This window comes from Linepithema humile, chromosome 3, assembly GCF_040581485.1.
Source record: "Linepithema humile isolate Giens D197 chromosome 3, Lhum_UNIL_v1.0, whole genome shotgun sequence".
NCBI classification, from domain to species: Eukaryota; Metazoa; Arthropoda; class Insecta; order Hymenoptera; family Formicidae; genus Linepithema; species Linepithema humile.
The window spans coordinates 10374934-10393629 of record NC_090130.1 but is presented as its reverse complement, the minus strand read 5'-3'; the positions used below and the strand labels follow the sequence as shown (position 1 = coordinate 10393629).

The following is an 18696-nucleotide window of genomic DNA, read 5'->3' as shown; positions in this document are numbered from 1 at the left end:
GCCGGGGTTAGGCAGGAAGGGCCCGGAATTGCGTGTTGGAACACGGTCGCAAGACACTGCAAGAGACACAGAAATATTGTCTACGTGATTATTACGAGTACCAAGGACCTACACGGCACAAGGACGTACATGACGATAACAATACATGGTGTCAGAAGTGGGATCACCGAAAGAGAGTGAAAAAAAAAATCCCAAGAGTGATACAAGTGTGTGATAAGTATCAGCAGGACAAGAAAGAAAAATGCCGCACGACACACAAGAAGCAAAGGCAATTCTGCCTAGTGTACAAACACCTTCGGAGTTTAATTTCGAGAAACCCGAATCGTGGGCGATGTGGTTGAAACGTTTCGAACGATATGTTTCCGTCGCAAATCTCAAGGACAGAGCTGAAAGTGAGAAAATCGACTTATTGCTGTACACGATGGGAGAAAAGGCTGAAGAAATTCTTGCACAAATATCCACAGGAAGCAATTTGGCAACGTTAAGGGCCGTCACAGACAAATTCACGGAATATTTTTCGCCCAAGAAAAATACAATCTTCGAAAGATACAAGTTTAATTCGCGAAAGCAGCAACTGGGGGAGAGTGTGGACTCATTTGTCACAGCATTATACTCTCTCGCTGAAACGTGTGAATATGGCGTGTTAAAAGAAGAATTAATACGTGACCGAATAGTCATTGGTGTGAAAGACGCACGTATCTCAGAGCGTCTTCAATTATCAGCGGACTTAACCTTAGAAAAAGCATTGAACATGGCTCGACAAGCGGAGACACAAGCCAAAGAGGGAAAAATGCTAAGAAAAGAAGCCGAATCGGAACAAAGTGAGTTAAACAGAGTACTTCGCTCGTGAAAATATAAAGGTGAGACAAAGAACTATCCAGAACAGCGCGACAGCAAGAATAAGATGCAGAGAGGAAACGAAATCTGTGGAAGATGCGGCAAGGCGAAACACGCGGATTTCAAGAAGTGCCCAGCACACGAGACAATATGTCACAATTGCCAGAAAATGGGTTATTGGGACAAAATGTGCAAGTCGAAGAAAGTACGCAGAGTCAAGGAACAAGAGGACGACGAAGGCAACGATTCTGATACGTCAACGATATTTTTAGGAACAATACGCGAAAATTTACTGTCTAAATGAGAATTTTTATTTCGTGCGTATGTGAGAGAGTTTTCACAACAGGTAGATTTTATTATAGATACAGGCGCGGATGTTACTTGTATTTTTACTGATACAGTTCCGAGAAAATTAAAAGATAAAATAAGTAAGACAGATAGAGTAATACTTGGACCGGATGGGAAAAGACTATCAGTTGCAGGATATTTACCGTTAAATATAAAAAAAGGAAATATCTCAACAAATTCGAATATATATACATTAAATGGATTAAAACAGAATTTATTAGGAAAACCGGAAATAAGTAAATTTAAATTAGTAAATCAGATTAATTATTTGCAAAGTAAAAGTCTGTCAAGAGTATTGCCGTTTGAGGAATATCCCAAAGTTTTTAACGGATTGGGAGCATTTAAAAGAAAGCTAAAAATTCATCTGAAAGAGGAGTTCAAGCCATTTTTTCAGTCAGTGCCACGTACAATACCAATTCCGCTATTAAACAAACTTAAATTAGAATTAGATAAATTGGTCAAAGAAACAATTATACTTCCGGTTGATTTTCCTACAGAGTGGTGCAGTCCTATTGTAGTAATTCCAAAGAAAGGTACAGATCAGATCAGAATTTGTGGGGACTTTACACAATTAAATAAAAATGTAAAAAGAGCACATTTTCCTATACCAAAAGTAAATGTAACATTATCGAATTTAAAAGATTCTAAAATATTTTCAAAGTTAGATGTCAAAACGGGATTTTATCAAATAAAATTGGAAAAAGAAAGCCAACCGTTAACGACAATAATCACACCTTATGCCCGAGTCGAAATTTAGCGTCTCTTTTAATGCTCATACAGCCTATATGAACCTATTTTTACGGAATTAGAACCTAGAACTCCTCTTTTAAAACTTGATCTCCTATAATTTGACGTTGAAATACTACTTTAAACCTATAGAGCCTCACAAAATAGATTGTATTACTGCGAGAACTCCTCCATTAAACCTCGAACTTTTATCTAGTATATATATATACTAGATAAATTCGACCTATAAAAGTTATTATAATGTTTAATCATAAAGGAAAATATTTGATTCGTTGCATTTCCAACTTTCATTAATATTGATACTTTTCCGTTTCCTTCTTCAAAATAGTGATATAATATCTGAAAAAAATTCGACGCAAAAAAATTTTTTTAAATTAATTTTTTTATTAAATGTTAACTATTTTAGATGTACTCGTTAAAATTCAAATAAAAATGAAAAACTATACGAGCAATATGCATAATGTGGTTGTATTTTGATTATTGCTTTATTAAGTGATACAATATTATCAAACGTTTCAGTCTTAATTTGGACCTTTTTCTGTATAAGTATTTCTGTCTGAACTTGTTTTAACGCATGTTAACTATACTTAATAATATACTCTTAACTATATGTATTACATATACTTAATAAATAATATTTAATTCAATAAATATTATGTAATGTTTTTAATATCTTATTTTATATTTAATATCTTAATTTAATATTTTTAATATAATCACAAAGGTATATGGATTTTCAGCACTAGTTTTATGATATTATCAAGAAATTCTAATGATTGCAAAAATCTTCACAATAATAAAGAAAATTACTAACTATATAATTTTAATTGATGATAATTTTAATAGCATACAATTTTTAAAAATATCAGAAATCAATACTCAATAGTTGAATTTTGATATTATATTTTGATATTATCAAGAAATTTCTAATAATTACAAATTTTCAAAAGATAATAAAATTCAACTAAATGGTATTGATTGATGATATTTTTAAATTGTATGCTATTAAAAATTATCGTTAATCAAAATTATAGTTAGTATTTTTTTTTATTGTGAACATTTGCAATCATTAGAATTTCTTGATAATATCATAAAAGTAGTGCTGGCAAAAAGGAATCTATATATTTTCAGGGTCTAAAGCGGGTCAACGGAGGGTTTTAACTAAACCCTACTTTGAAGCTTTAGCAGGAAAAAAGGAAATTTCGGACATATTGTAGCGCCAAAGTAGGTGCTATTATATACATACGATACAATGCATAACATCTACTTTGACTCTCTTATGCCTACCTCAAAATAAAAGATTAAGGTTCAATATAGGTGCTAAATTTCGACTCGGGTGGTAGATATATGTTTACTCGACTACCATTTGGTATTAATTGTTCGCCAGACTATTTCACGCAATGGTACGCTGAGATTTTAAGAGATGTAGCAGGCGTAGAAATACATACAGATGATGTAATAGTACATGGTGCGACAGTGGAGGAGCATGACAAAACACTTCGTACAGTATTAAGTAGGTTACAAAAAGCAGGTATAACGCTAAATAAGGATAAATGTGTTTTCGGAACTAATAAAATTGAGTTTCTAGGTCATCAAATAACAGAAGAGGGTATAAGTATTTTGCCAAAGAGACTAGAAGCAATTACAAACTTTGATTCTCCAAAAGACAAAAAGACTCTTATGCAGTTTCTAGGAGCAGTAAATTACGTTAGTAAGTTTGTACCGAATAAATCACACATATTAGAGCCATTAAATTCATTGTTAAAAAATAATGCACAATTTGTTTGGCTAGAATCACAAGAAAAAGCGTTCAACAAACTTAAAACATTATTAAAAACAGCTCCCACATTGTCGCATTATGACTACAGTAAGCAAGTTGTAATACAAGCGGATGCATCCAGTTATGAATTAGGTGCAGCGTTGATGCAGATAGGCAAGAATAATAATCGCGAAATAGTAGCGTATGCGTCTACCACACTTACAGAAACGGAAAAAAGATATAGTCAAATAGAAAAAGAAGCGTTAGCTCTGGCGTATGCGACAGAACATTTCAAAGATTATATAACAAGAATAGATATAATACTGGAAACAGATCATAACCCAGTAAACATCGAAATCTTGTAGACATCGAAAAGATATTTTATTCAAGATGTCTTCAAGATATTTCTAAAAGATATCTAGAAGTTATTTAAAAGATGTCTAAAAAAGTTTCGTTGAAGATATCTTTATAGAATATCTAAAAGATATCTATAGACATCTAAAAGATCTCTTAAAAGATATCTTTAATATATTTTTAATAGACATATTAAAGATATCTAAATGATTTCTCTTAAAATATGTCTTTAAGGCGTTTCTAAAAGATATCTATTATATCTTAAAGACATCTAAAAATATGTCTTTAAATTATTATTTCTAGTAAACAAAATATAATTAAGTGTTATATAATACAGATCATACGTATAATACAATAGATGTGTTGCTCTAATTATTAAAATTATGCGGGCATAACATTTATTTTGATTCCGATTCTGGTTCCGATTTCCAATTTCGAGGTGGCGCGCGACGGTGCCACGATGGTTCGGTCTCTATTTCCGCCGACCACGATCCTAGGCGGACGCGTATTCGATAGAGAACAAAAGTAATTTTCTTTTTTAACATAACTTTTGTAAGACATTTTATAGAATTATATTTCATTTTTATAATATTTGTTAAATATTCATAAAATTACACACACATACACACACACACACACCATATTCACAAATTTGAGGTTATATCTTGTACAATGCCAAAGCCGCATAGCAAATTGTAAGCCTTGTTCATTTTGTCTCTCGAGGACTGCTCGGAGTTTTACATTACATTGATTGCTTACATTTTAATTTACTACGCAGCTTTAGTATTGTACAAGATATAACATCAAATTTGTGAATATGGTGTGTGTGTGTGTGTGTGTGTGTGTGTGTGTGTGTGTGTGTGTGTGTATACGTGTACATATGTATAATTTTATGAATATATTTAACAAATATTATAAAAATCAAAGTCCCCTTAATCATATTTTGTTGTTATAGTACAACACAACATGGCTAATGTCAATATGAGAGTATTCTTTGACATCGAAGTGGGTGGATTGCCCATGGTCTGAATAGTCTTAGAGCTTTTCTCAGTTATCTATCCTATAACGTACGAAAATTTTTGCGCTTTGTGTAGTAGAGAAAAAGGACTGGAAAAACAACATACAAACCGTTGCATTATAAAGGCATTGTATTTCATAAAGTTGTGAAGGATTTTTTAATTCAAGGTGGAGATTTTTCAATAGATAATGGAACAAGTGGCGAATCAATTTATGGTGAAACATTTGCAGGTAATTTTATTATTTTAATACCGTAGACTTGATTTAATGTATGAATTTACAAAGAATACAATTAAAGTATATTATCTTTGATTACTACTTAAAAATTGCAATTTTTGTAGATAAAAATTTTATCGTGAAACATAATAAGCCATTTTTATTATCAATGGCAAACCGTGGTAGAAATACTAATGGATCACAGTTTTTTATGTAAGTGCTTTGAAATAATATTTAAAAATACTATATTTTTAAACTGTTAGTTGCATTGTTATTTAAATTTATAATCTGTGAAGTTTAATAGTGTATATATCTGTTAAATATCAATTAGTAATTAATATCAATTAGTAATCAATTATAAAAATTACAAAGTATAATTTATTGTTGCACGATATTATGTCTGTTTATGTATGTAGTAAACTTTGCAGGCATCTTAAGAAACAAGATATTCAACATGGTTATAATTATATAAGTTCCAACTGCTCTTAACAAATGACTGTTACCACAGTTTTGATAAATACGTTTTGGACACACTATATAATCGCTCTTCCTAACAACCGTTGCTCTCCAACAGTCATGACAAATAAAAGCTGTTTTTGGGATCTTCTTTTCCAGTCGTTCTTCAGGCGCTCTACATTTTCATCACAAGAAAAAAATATTTTAGTATCGAGAAACAAAGGTATTTATATATGTATAAAGTTTAAAAAATTCTATTGTCATGGATATTATAAAATAAATATTATATATATAAATATTACATCTATATATGCAGTCTGTTTCACAAAAGCGTGTACAGAGAAACTCGAAAACGATTTGGGATAATGAATTGAAATTGAATATTTAACTTAATTGAAAAGAAAAACACAGATTGGGCATGATATAGATTATGACGCTTTATTAATAAATTGTCCTATCACCTCCATTATCAATAATTGCCTGGCATCTCCGAGGTATACTTTCTGCCAATGTTATAGCACAATTTTAAGACAAATATTTCTATATAAATTTAATCTGTCGAACTAACTGCTTAACAGTATAAATATTCTTCCCTCGGAGCTTAAACTTGCACGATTAATAGAAGAATTTGCCAAAAAAAAAGCTTCATCCGAAAAAATAACATTGTCCTAATCACGGTCCAAATTTTCTTTCGCCCAAGCGAGCCTTTTCTCGACGTAGTTTGCAGACAGTAGCGGTTTCTTCACTGTCCTACGAAATTTCACACTATGAGCCTGTAAACGCCTTCTTGTAGTATCACATGACACTTTTTTGCACAAAGCCGTTTGTCCGCTATGCAATAATAAACGGGGATTCTTTTGAAACATCTTTAAAATCATTGCGTCTTACTTTTTCATTGTTTTTTGCACAGAGTCACGATCCAGCAGGTCAACAACGTTTTTTACATCGAAATAGCGTTTCATTCACTTATTTACAAATGTCTTCAATTTTTTTCATGTACTTGGAAACCGTTCCGTATGTCATTTTTGGTCCTTTCTATGAAATTAAAAAAATACACTCAACCGCAAAAAAACGGGCCATTCAATCTTAACACAATTTTTTGATATTTTTGATATTTTTGAAAAGTTGAAAGAAAATTTCTCTTTAAACTATTGCGTTGCTCTGGGGAATCGATTGTCTGACACAAAAATATATGAGTATTTGACTGTATATGTACATGTATATACCAAAAAATATTATTTAATTCCTCTATAAAACAAAAAAATAGTTTTCGATTTTTTTATTACTCAGTTCTATTGATTACATTGTTTTAATAAAAAATATTTTTACTTGAATATATTTAGCAATAATAAAAAATAATTTTTATTATGTATTTTCTCGCTTCTGACATTACAATCTGAAACAGTTGTGATGAATGAACAAGAGACTGTTATATTTAATGAGAGAACTTTAACTTTTTTAACTTTAACTTTTTTTTATGAGAGAAGAATTTTAACGATTTGTTGAAAAATTAATTTTGGAAAAATTTTTATTTTGTAAACACACGGTATGAAACATTTTAATTTTGTAAATACTCTTTTAAGAAATATTGTGATATGCCGAAGAGGAAAAACTATGAACATTTGAGTCGTTCCCAACAATGGCGTCGACGACAAGAAATAGACAAGAAGTTTACAATTAATGAAACAAATAATAAAGAAATTGAGAATGAGAATCCTCAAGGAGAGTCTCACAAAAATATTGATATTCGTAACATTTCGATGGAGAATGATGTATCTCAAGATGTTGAAGATTTTGGGATTGATTCTTATTCTGAAGATTCTGACGTGGAGTCAGATTTAGATGATAAACATAACGATGAAGTTTTGAATTGTTATCCACAAAAAGAAGCAACACTACGAGAATTTCTACGGAGTTGGAGTATTGAAAATAATATTACTCATGTAGCCATTACTAAATTGCTAAAAGGTCTCAAAGCTTATGGACATGAAGATCTTCCAACTGAAGCTCGAACGTTGTTGCAAACACCACAAACAACATCAATGATTAATACTGCTTCTGGAACTTATTATTACCACGGATTGAAAAGAGCATTGGAAGATCATTTGAAACACACTAGATCTGTTAATATTGAAAATCCAATCAGGATCAATTTAGGCATTGACGGTTTACCACTGGCAAAAAGTTCCAAAGCACAGTTTTGGCCACTTTTAGGACAAATTGTTCACATAGATTATAGAGAAGAACCTTTTGTCATTGGAGTTTATCATGGATATTGTAAACCTGGAAAACCTGATGAAATTATTGATAATTTTATTGAAGAATATACTGAAATTGAAGAAGAAGGATTTAATTATGAAGGAAAAAATTATGAAATTTTGATAAATACCGTAATATGCGACGCCCCGGCAAGAGCATTTATGAAATGTATAAAAAGCCATACCGGATATTATGGATGTGATAAATGTGAAGAAGAAGGTGAATGGATAAATGGTCGGATGTTATTTTTAAACAAAAATGCTCCATTACGTACTGACGAAACATTTTTGTTGCGGCAAAATGAAGATCATCATTTAGATAATTCACCTTTTGAAAACATAGCCTTGAAAATGGTTACACAATTTCCTTTAGACTACATGCATCTGGTTTGTCTTGGTGTAATGAAAAAACTTACAAAATTATGGATTACAGGTATAAGGAATGTTAAACTGTCTGCTTCTGAAATTCATAAATTGTCAGATGATTTGAAACAGTTAATACCGTATATACCTAAAGAATTTTCAAGAAAACCGAGAGGATTGAATGAATTGGATCGCTGGAAAGCGACGGAATTCAGATTGTTTCTTCTATACACAGGCTTGGTAACTTTGACGTCATATTTACCAAATGATTACCTGAGGCATTTTTATGTTTTACATTGTGCAATTAGTATTTTGTGTAATCCTACTGATTGCAAGTATAATAACAAATATGCAAATGAATTGCTAATACACTTTGTACAAGCATACAAGCTTTTGTATGGTGAACAATACATTACTTACAATGTACATAACTTGATACATTTGCACAAAGATGTTCAAAACTATGGATGTTTAGATATGTTCAGTGCGTTTCCATTTGAAAATTATTTTAAAGAAATGAAGAAGATGCTTCGAAAAAGTGCACAACCTTTACAACAATTACACAGACGTTTAATGGAAAAATCATACAATGGAAGAGATATTAGATATGAGTATCAACAATATCCCATTCTTCTGAATTCCAGGAATAAAGAATTATTATTTGGATGTACATATTCCTACCGGGAAATAAAATTCAAAAATTTTTCATTGTCTTGTATAAGAGAAGCTGACGCTTATTGTTATATTGATCATAAGCATATTGTCATGATTGAATATATTGGTAAAAGAAATGGAGAAATAGTAATAGTTGGAAAAACATTACAAAATTCATCGAATATTCCTTTATATCCATGCGATTCACGACAGTTGGGAATTCACATCGGAAATATATGGTCCGAAATTGGCATATATCCAGTCAGTAAAATAAGCGCTAAAGCAATGCGACTTCCTTACAAAGAAACTTTTTGTATAATTCCCATTATACATACTGATAATTGAAGTAAGCAATTGCTGTAAAATAAAAAAATATTTATAATAAATAATTATATTACATAAATAATATCAATGATAATTATATATATATATATGATGCTAATGATGTCACGAAAGATAATTTCTAATTTTTGAAAATATTTAAAAATTTTTTAATTTATTATAAATTTATAGTAAATTTTATCGTTATTAAAAATTCTAAGCACAACAATATTTTAGAAAATAAAATAATGTTTTAATTATATATTAAGAAGATTACTCCTTCTATTTATCTCTTTAAATACTTACTATTACTCAATCAATATTTTATTTTAGATGTATTGCGTTGTATTTTGGGACCAATATTGCCAAATTGTTCCTAACTGTTGGATAAACTTTTTGCAAAAAACATTTGCATATCCATCATCTAAATATAATATGACTAATGCAATAAAAAAAAGCTGAAGCCTGGAAATGATTGGAACGTTTCCAATTATCATAAAATTTTGGGACCTTATGATACTTACGATAAAGCTCGAGAAATAGAAAAGTCATGCATTAACATCTCGACTTCAGATGAAGTTCAATTAGCTACATTAAATGATTCTGAAAAAAACCAAACATTACCTGCAAAACGTTTGATAAAACAAAGACAATTTTATGGCGATTCTTCTGACGATGACAATCATAATCGTAAGTTATTGGATAACATAAATTAATAAATATTAATAGATAAATATATATAATTAAGAAATATTATATAAATATTGAACTAAATTAAAATATTGAATAAATATATATAATTAAGAAATATTATGTAATTATTGAACTAAATTGAAATATTGAATTAAGAAATATAAATATTGAAGAGTCATAAATTTATTTACAAAAAATTTTATGTATATTATACAGCAAGTGCTTCCAAAAGAAACAAAACAATAGAATTACCGCCAGGAAATTATAAAAATCGCTGGGAAAATGCTACACCTAAACAACTTGAAGGAGCACCGGCAAATCCAGAATATAATAAGAAGCAAGTGAGTATTAAAAATAATAATGATAGATAGATAGATAGATATATTTATTTGTTCCCCTCAGGGTTACAATCTCCCTCTCCTTCTCCTCTTCCATTTACATCCAACTTACTTCTAACTTATTCTAACTTACTCTAACTTACTCTAACTTATTCTATTTATACTCTATCCTTAACCCTAAATCTACATCATGAGTATTCACGAGCGTCTCGTGCCTACCCCTTGTACACACACACACACACGCTTTGTGGACTTCCGTTTCCTATTGCATCTTTTAAATCATTATATACTCTCTCCCCGCCTTCCCCTCGCTCCCCCCTCTCTCTCTCTCCCTCCCTCTCTCTCTCTCTCTCTCTCTCTCTCCCTCCTTCTCCCCCTCTCTCTCTCCTTCTCTTCTCCTCTCCTCCCTCCTCTCCTCCCTTTTCCCTTCCATCTCTCCCTCTCTCCCTTTCCATCTCTCTCATCCACCATTCCCCTTCCCCTTCCTCTCCCAGTATTCTTTCCACTACTTCCTGCCAACTTTTCCCTCCTTCCTCCCATTCTCTACATTCCTCCCAAATGTGCTCCCACGATTCTATCCCTCCTTCACACAGCCTACACCTCCTTTTTTCCTCCTCCTCCCAATACCTCCCTTCTCTCACCTCACTTCCTAATCTAAACCTCGCCACTCTCTTCCACCTACTTTCTCCCCACCCTTTTTTTAAATACCCCGGTATCCCCTCCCTTTTCACCATTCCATACCACTTATTATACCTCGATTTTTCTATTCTTTCCCATCTTTCCTGTCTGTCCCTCCTTTTCCCTTCCTCTACTATCTCCTTCTCCCATTCCTCTCCCATCTCTCTCTTCCTCTCCACTTCTTTCATTTCTATCCCTCTTTTCTCAAAATATTCCTTTCTTTCCCCCTCCCAATTCGATCCTATTTTTCCTTCCTTACTTCTCTGCCTTATTTCCTCCCAACATCTTCTCACCAACTCCCCTCCCTTACCCTCCCTCAATCTTTTCTCATACCTCCACGCTCTTATCCCTGCTCTTTCCCTCAATTTCTCCCTTTGCATCTCCTCCCTCACCATATACCCCGGCGTCCTACTCTCCACTCCTAATATCCATCTCAAATATCTTTCCCCTACTTTCTCCACTTCCTCTCTCTCCTTCCATCCCCAGATCTCCACCCCATATCCCATCACCGTCCACACTAACTTATCAAAAAGCCATATCCTTCTTCCCCAGTCCCTTCCAAATCTTCTTTTCCCTATCCCCCACACCTGTCTCATAACCACCGCTGCTCTTCTCACCCTTTCTCTTATTTGCGCTTCCTGCCCCCCATTTCTCTGTATCATATATCCCAAGTATCTATATTCTTTTACCTCTCCTAGCTTTTTCCCTTTCCACCTCCAATCCTTTTTCCCTATCCTCCCTCCCCTCCTCCTAAACCTTAGGATTTTCGTCTTTTCCGTGTTCAGCACCAAATTTTTTCCATCCAGATAACTTTCCAACCTCCCTATCATGCTTCTCATTTCATCTTCACTCTCCGCCAATAACACCATATCGTCCGCGTACGACATTGTATATACCCTACCATCTCCTAACTTTACCCCACCCCATTTCACCTTTCTCATCTCCTCCTCTAAATCCGCCATCAATATATTAAATAACAAGGGACTTAGCGGGCACCCCTGCCTCACCCCTCTCGTCGTCCAAAAACATTCCCCTGTCCTCTCTCCTACTCTTACTCTGCTTTTAGTTTCTTCCATACTTTCCATACTTCTCTCTATAATCCCCTTTTCAATCCTTCTTTTTTCCATATCTCCTCTCAATACTTCCCTATCTACCATATCAAATGCCGCTTTCAAATCCACAAACAATGCTACCATTTTCCCTCCTTTCCTTTCCAGCTGCCTATTTATCAAATAATTCAGTACATATATATTATCTATCGTTCCCATTCCCTTCCTAAAACCCGCTTGATTCGGTGATAAACTTTCCTTTTCTCTCATTTCCTCCTTTAACCTTTCCGCCAATATCATCATATATACTTTATATGCTGTCGGCATTAACGTTACTCCCCTATAATCCTCTACCTTCCCTCCCTCCCCTTTCTTAATTATCGGAATTACTTCTCCTTCTCTCCACACCTCCGGCCATCCTTCCCCTTTCCATACTCTCCTGCATACACCCCATAGCCACTCCTCCACCTCCACACCTCCATATTTCCACACCTCTCCTGGTATTCCGTCTTTTCCTACTGCCTTTTTCTCCTTCAGATTTCTTATCGCCCTTTTCACCTCCCCTCTACTCAACTCTTCTCCTCCTCCCTCCTCTGTTTCTTCCCTCTTCCTACCTCTTCCTTTCACCCTGTTTTCCACTCCTCCCAACATATCTTTGAAATATTCTTCCCATTCCTCCATTTCTATCTCCTCATTCACTCCCTTCCTTCTCTTTCTCTCTCTATTTATTATCTCCCATACATCCCCCTCTTTTTTTGCCTCCATCGCTCTTCTCTCCCACCTCTTATTCTCCTCTCTCTTCTTCTCCTCACACAATTCTTTGTAGTCCCTTTTCTTTTCTCTATATCTCTTCCCCTCCCCTCCCTCTCTCCTCCACCTCCTCATCTCCCTTCTTAACTCTCTTTTCACTTCCTTACATTCTTCATCCCACCACCCTCTTCTCTCCTCATTCCCCCTTTCTCTATCTTCCCTCCCCATTTCTCCCAATACCCCTCTTATCCTCTCCTCTCCTTTTCTCCATACCTCCTCAATTTCTCCATCTCCTACCTCCAAACTTGCTAATCTCTCTTTGAATCTCTTTCTCCCTTCCTCATCCCATTTCCCTCTCCATGCCTTCTCCCCTCTTTTGCCTACCTTTCTCCACTTTACCTTCCCTTTTATCTTTATCTCAATCGGCTGATGATCCGACTCTACCCTGCTCCCTATTCTCATTTCTCTCACCCTTTCCTTAGTCCTACTACTGCCCAATATGTAATCAATTACCGTATTTCCCTTCCCTCCCGTGAATGTATATTCTCCTCCTTCATCCCCCTTTACCCCTCCATTAAAAATTTCCCACCCTTTCTCCCTTATACATCTTAACAATTTTTTTCCCTCTTTATCCACCTTCTTATCTCTCGACATCCTCCATCCATCCTCCTCTCCCCTCTCCACACTTCCCTCTATTCCCCCACCTTCTCTCCCCGTTCTCGCATTAAAATCCCCTCCCATCAATATTCCCTCCTCCTCCTCCTCCTTCTCCATCCATCCCTCCAACTCCTCCAATGTCCTATCTATCCCTTCCCTCCTAACGTATACTCCTATTATCTTCCATCTCTTCTCCCCTATTTTTATATTCCCCACCATTATCCCCTCTTTCTCCTTCTCAATTCCCGTCCCATTCTCCAATATATCCTTCCTTATCCCCATAATCATTCCCCCCATAGCTCTTCCTTTCTTATTTACTTTCTTTGCTTCCTGCATCCCCCATATAAATCCTCTCGGTAACCACCTCTTTATCTTCTCCCATCCCTTTTCCCCCACCCACGTTTCTGATAATACCATCACATCCCAGCTCTTCAGATAATTCCAAAATTCTTTATCCTTGTTTCCCATTCCCGCCACATTCCAAAATAATATCCTCCATTCTCTCTCCTTCTCTCTACCTTCCCCTCCCTCTCTTTCCCTTCCTCCACTTTCTTGTCAATCTCTCCCTTCTCCAATTCTCCCCTCCTCTTTTTTCCTTCCCTCCTCCCTCGCCGTTCCTTTCCCATTTCTCAATACTTCATTCTCCTCATCCCATATCCACCATTCCTCTTCTATTCTTACCTTCCCGTACACTCTCCATACTCTTTTTCCCTTTCTTCTTTCCTCTTTCGCTATTTCTTCCAATTTCCACTCCATTCTCCTCTCCCTCCATGTCAAGTCTTCCCTAATTATTTCTTTTCTCCCCCTTAACTCCCTCTTCCTTCTCATCACCTCCCTCTTCTGCTCTTCTTTTTTTAACTTCACCCACAGCGTCTCCGTTCCCCTTTCTATATTCCTTCCTAACCCCCTCATTTCCTCTATCTCCACCTTTGCTCCAATCTCCGCCATTAATCTCTCCACCGCCTCTCTCCTCCCCCCTTCTCCCACTTTTAACTCCTTAACTATTACATTCTTCTTCCTCTCTTCCCTTTCCCTCCTCTCCAACTTTCTCTCCAATTCCCTTACTCTACTTTCCACCTTCCCTTCCTCCCCCACCTTTCTCTTCTTTTCTCCTTCTTTCTCCTCCCATCTCTTTTCCATGTTTCCTACCCTTCCTTCCACCTTTTTAAGTCCTTCTTCCCACCTCTCTCCTTCCTTCCTCCAACTTTCCTCCCTCTCCCTCATTTCCCTCAACTCTCTCTTTAAATCCTCCACCTCCTTCCTCAACGCCTGCTCTTGCCTCCTTCCTTCTTCTATTATTTTCTCCGTTATTTTTTCCTTCAACTCTTTGTTCGCCTTTTCTCCATTTATTTTCATCTCTTTTACCTCCTCCATTAATCCTCTTATCAAATTTTCAATCCCCTCCCCTTCTCCTTTCCCTCTCTCCGGCGACCTCATTGTTTTTTTACATGTCCTGAACACTTCCTCCTCCCCCTCCCCTCCTTCTTCTCTCCTCCTTTTCCACATCTCATCTACACTCACACTCCTATCCCTCATCATTATTTTCCCCCTTGCTCCTCTCACACTCATCTTCTCCCTGTCACGCTTGCGCACTCTCTCTACCTGCCTCTCCCTAGTTACTCTCCCGCACTCTCGCTTTCCAATCTATCTCCTACCTTCTCCCTGACCGACTCGAGCCACTCGCTTACCTCTCTACCTTCCCTATGTTCCGCGCCTTTCACCTTCTTATATCACCTGTCTATTTTCCTTCCTCTCTCCTTGCCCTTATTCTTTCTATCCCTGCCTCTCCACTTTCTCTCCCCTTCACATGCACCTCCACTCACACCCCCTCCACTCTCACCTTCCCTCCTTATCTCTATACCCTTTTCTCACTTAATTTTCTCTCACTACCGAACCACGTATCTTTCTCACTACGCACCGGAAACGGAAGTCCTAAAAATAATAATGAATAATATGGATTAATAATTCTTTACATTGATACGTAGAGAAATAATGAATAATAAATAAAAAATAATTATATATATATTACAAAATATGTATACATTATATATTTAGATATATATATATAAATAGATTTTTATTTTGAATTACTCAGGACCTCATATGTGATAAAACCTCAAGTGTTAACAAAGACAAGCCAATCATTTCTGATGTTCCTTCATCTTTGAAGGACCATCTATTTTCGCTTCAAGTTTTCCACGAAGAGAATGAAAGTGAAGAAATGGAAATAAATGATGATATTGCTGACTGTTATCGAGAAATCGGTAGTAACGAGGAAAATTCTAATTATAATATAGAAATTGACAATGATGATAAAGAAGCTGAAGACGAAACTATCGGTAACTTTTTATGGAATAATATAGTATAATACAAGTCAGTAATTAATAAAGAAATTAAATAAAGTATGATTATTGTTATTTGTTACAGATGCAGAAGTGAATCTTCCAATAGTGACAGTGAATATGAATGAAGAAATACATGCATCTCTGAGTAAGTAGCATTATTTTCTGAAACAGTTCAAGAAATTGAAACAAGAACTGCAAATAATATATATCAATTGTATATTTTATTGTATCATTGTTCTCTTAAACACTGCAAATAATATACACAAGTTGTACGTTTTAGTACATTGTAGTATTATAATCTTTTATATATAATATTTTTATTTTCTTTGAAAAATATTTTTATTGTATTGTATATTGTACCATTATAGCATTATAAATTATAGTATTATTATTATATTATAGTATTATTATTGTATTTTAAAATTATTTATAACATTGCAAAAATTTGCATCTCTTCTGATAATGATTATATTAAATTTTGAATAGTAAAATATTAATAGTTTTTTTGTTTCAGATTCTTTAAGTGAAAAGCTAAATATTTTATATGAAGGCTTTGAACAATTAAGAAAAGAGATAAAACAAGAAGCAGCTAAAAATAGTTCCAAACTGAGTGCAATACTTGCTATTTTAAGAGATAAATTTCCAGCAAACGAAGGAATTGATGAAGTTACTATGGATTTGATGCCTCAATTTCCTTTGACATCAATTGAACAATACCTAGAATTCAATGAAACATTGAAAAATAATGAAGCATTTCGTAAATGTTTTGTAAGTATCACATTATTCATATAAATCAATCAATGGATTAATTTAGAAATGATAAATATCAAAGAGTCAAGAATACTTGTAAATAATGTTTTAATAATAGCACTTACAGACAATATTTTTTGTAGGACAAAAGAATTAAATGTATTGGTGGTGACTCCATACAAAAAATGGTTTCCAATATTCTAACAAACTGTATATCATTTGACCTTGGTCATAAGCTATCTTGGACCGGTGCAAAAAATACGATTGCAATAGAAAATTCTACTTTTGCAAACATCATAGTTGGTAAGTGGTACATACTTTTGCATACAGTAAGAAATTATCTATATGAGCTTTCAAATTTTTGCAAATGTTATTTTTTAAACAAATGAAGAGGAAAAGAGGGAATCTTGAGCCCAAGAATTTTTAGTTGTTATTCTTTTAAAAATTTATGTAATATTCGAGTAACATTTCGTATAGGTTTTGGTTAAAATTTAACCATTTTCAGTACATCTTAAGCAAGATTCAATCCATTATTTATTATATATATATAATATTTGTAAGAGCCACGTAATGCAACATATCAAATCTTTAAAATACTTTCATTTATTTAATTAATTAGTACTCATTGTGTTGTGATTATTTTATGATTTCATACATATTTTTTACAAAACAATCTTTTAATTATTCCAATTGTTAAATGACAATGTATTATTTACGGCTTTTACAAATAATTATATATATAATAAATAATGGATTTAATATTGCTTAAGATGTACTGATGGTTAAATTTTAATCGAAACTGGAATATTAAATAAATTTTTAAAAGAATAATAACTAAAAATTCTTTGGCTCAAGATTCTCTTTTTTCCTCTTCATTTGTTTAAAATTACATGAGTCTTGGTTTTAACATTGTTATTTTTTATTTTATATTCTTTGTGAATGCACGTATGAAAATACTCATTGACATTTATAATGTATAAAAATTATATAGAAGTACAACTTGCTAGCTATTTTTTAGAATAGTAATATTTTTATTTATATAAATAGAAATCTTCCTCAACCCCATATTTCATGTTGTTCAACCATATTTATCTACTAATATAAATATGTATATATTTGCAGCGGCTGTAAGTTTTACAAAAGGCAAAGGACCTGACTGCACCGTTACATCCATTGTAAAACATATCAAGAGCTGGTTACAACATGCTGGTGATAAGATGAGATATAGAATGAAAAAACAACAATAGAGGACTGCTTCATCAATATTCTCGATTGAAATACATTTGGCGTCATCTTTCATATATGTATATTTGCTATTAATAAAATATACTGTGTTAATAAAATATCAAGTGAAAAAATTGTTTTCAAGTTTCTCTATCAGAGAAACATAATATGACAATGTTAAGTATATTAATTAAAAGTTGCAGTTTAGAGCAATTTGCACTTATAATTAATATACTTAACATTGTCGTGCTATGTTTCTATCCATTTTTCCAATATAGATTTTAAGATCTCTCAAAAAGATATCTAAAAGATATATTCAAGACATCTAAAAAGACATATAAAAGATATCTAAAAGATATTTAAAAGATATCGAAAAGAGATCTGTAAGATGTCTTCGAGACATCTTTTAGAATCTGCAAGATATCTAAAAGACAACTCTAGATATCTGAAAGATATCTTAAACTGTTGCATAAGATATCTTTTAGATTCCTAAAAGATATCTTTTCGTTAAAAATGTAAGACATCTCAAGACATAGCAAGATATCTTTTAGGGATCTAAAAGATATCTTTTTGTTCATTTGGGAAGCCACTGATTCAAATTTTACAGAGCAAATCGCTTGATGATTTAACGCCGCGTTTGCAAAGAATCAGATTAAGATTAATGCGATACAATTACAAAATAGTTTACGTGCCAGGTAAGCAACTGGTGTTGGCGGACTGTCTGTCAAGAAGTCCGATTAGTAGAGAATCATATTACAGTGATGAGTTACCGCAAGAAATTGAGGGATATATAAATTTTGTAGTTGATAACTTTCCAACTACACAAAATATGTTAGAGAAAATAAAAGACGAACAAAGAAAAGATTTTATTTGCTCTAAATT

At 33.6% G+C, this 18696-nt stretch overlaps 4 protein-coding genes across 9 annotated transcripts; 3 read left to right on the top strand and 1 right to left on the bottom strand.

Annotated features, from left to right (window-relative positions):
- Positions 1-37: 37 nt before the first annotated feature.
- On the top strand, positions 38-2272 carry LOC136998903 (uncharacterized). Its single transcript, XM_067352279.1, has 2 exons — positions 38-821; positions 882-2272. The coding sequence occupies exons 1-2, from the start codon at positions 242-244 to the stop codon at positions 1139-1141; spliced, it is 840 nt and encodes a 279-aa protein (XP_067208380.1). The 5' UTR covers positions 38-241; the 3' UTR covers positions 1142-2272.
- Positions 2273-4044: 1772 nt separating this feature from the next.
- Positions 4045-9948, top strand: LOC136998901 (uncharacterized). Of its 6 annotated transcripts, none has more exons than XM_067352277.1 (6): positions 4045-4570; positions 5001-5293; positions 5404-5491; positions 5894-5957; positions 7318-9355; positions 9664-9948. In XM_067352277.1, the coding sequence occupies exon 5, from the start codon at positions 7330-7332 to the stop codon at positions 9352-9354; it is 2025 nt and encodes a 674-aa protein (XP_067208378.1). In that variant the 5' UTR covers positions 4045-4570; positions 5001-5293; positions 5404-5491; positions 5894-5957; positions 7318-7329; the 3' UTR covers position 9355; positions 9664-9948. The 6 variants fall into 6 exon arrangements, with proteins under 6 accessions (XP_067208378.1, XP_067208374.1, XP_067208377.1 ...); XM_067352273.1 differs by having other exon boundaries at positions 5707-5957; XM_067352276.1 differs by having other exon boundaries at positions 5695-5957.
- Positions 9949-14050: 4102 nt separating this feature from the next.
- Positions 14051-14869, bottom strand: LOC105679557 (uncharacterized). Its single transcript, XM_012379634.2, has one exon. The coding sequence runs from the start codon at positions 14867-14869 to the stop codon at positions 14051-14053; it is 819 nt and encodes a 272-aa protein (XP_012235057.2).
- Positions 14870-15590: 721 nt separating this feature from the next.
- On the top strand, positions 15591-17964 carry LOC136998904 (uncharacterized). The gene is made up of 5 exons (XM_067352280.1): positions 15591-15834; positions 15923-15985; positions 16355-16608; positions 16734-16893; positions 17713-17964. The coding sequence occupies exons 1-5, from the start codon at positions 15717-15719 to the stop codon at positions 17835-17837; spliced, it is 720 nt and encodes a 239-aa protein (XP_067208381.1). The 5' UTR covers positions 15591-15716; the 3' UTR covers positions 17838-17964.
- The last annotated feature ends 732 nt before the right edge of the window (positions 17965-18696 follow it).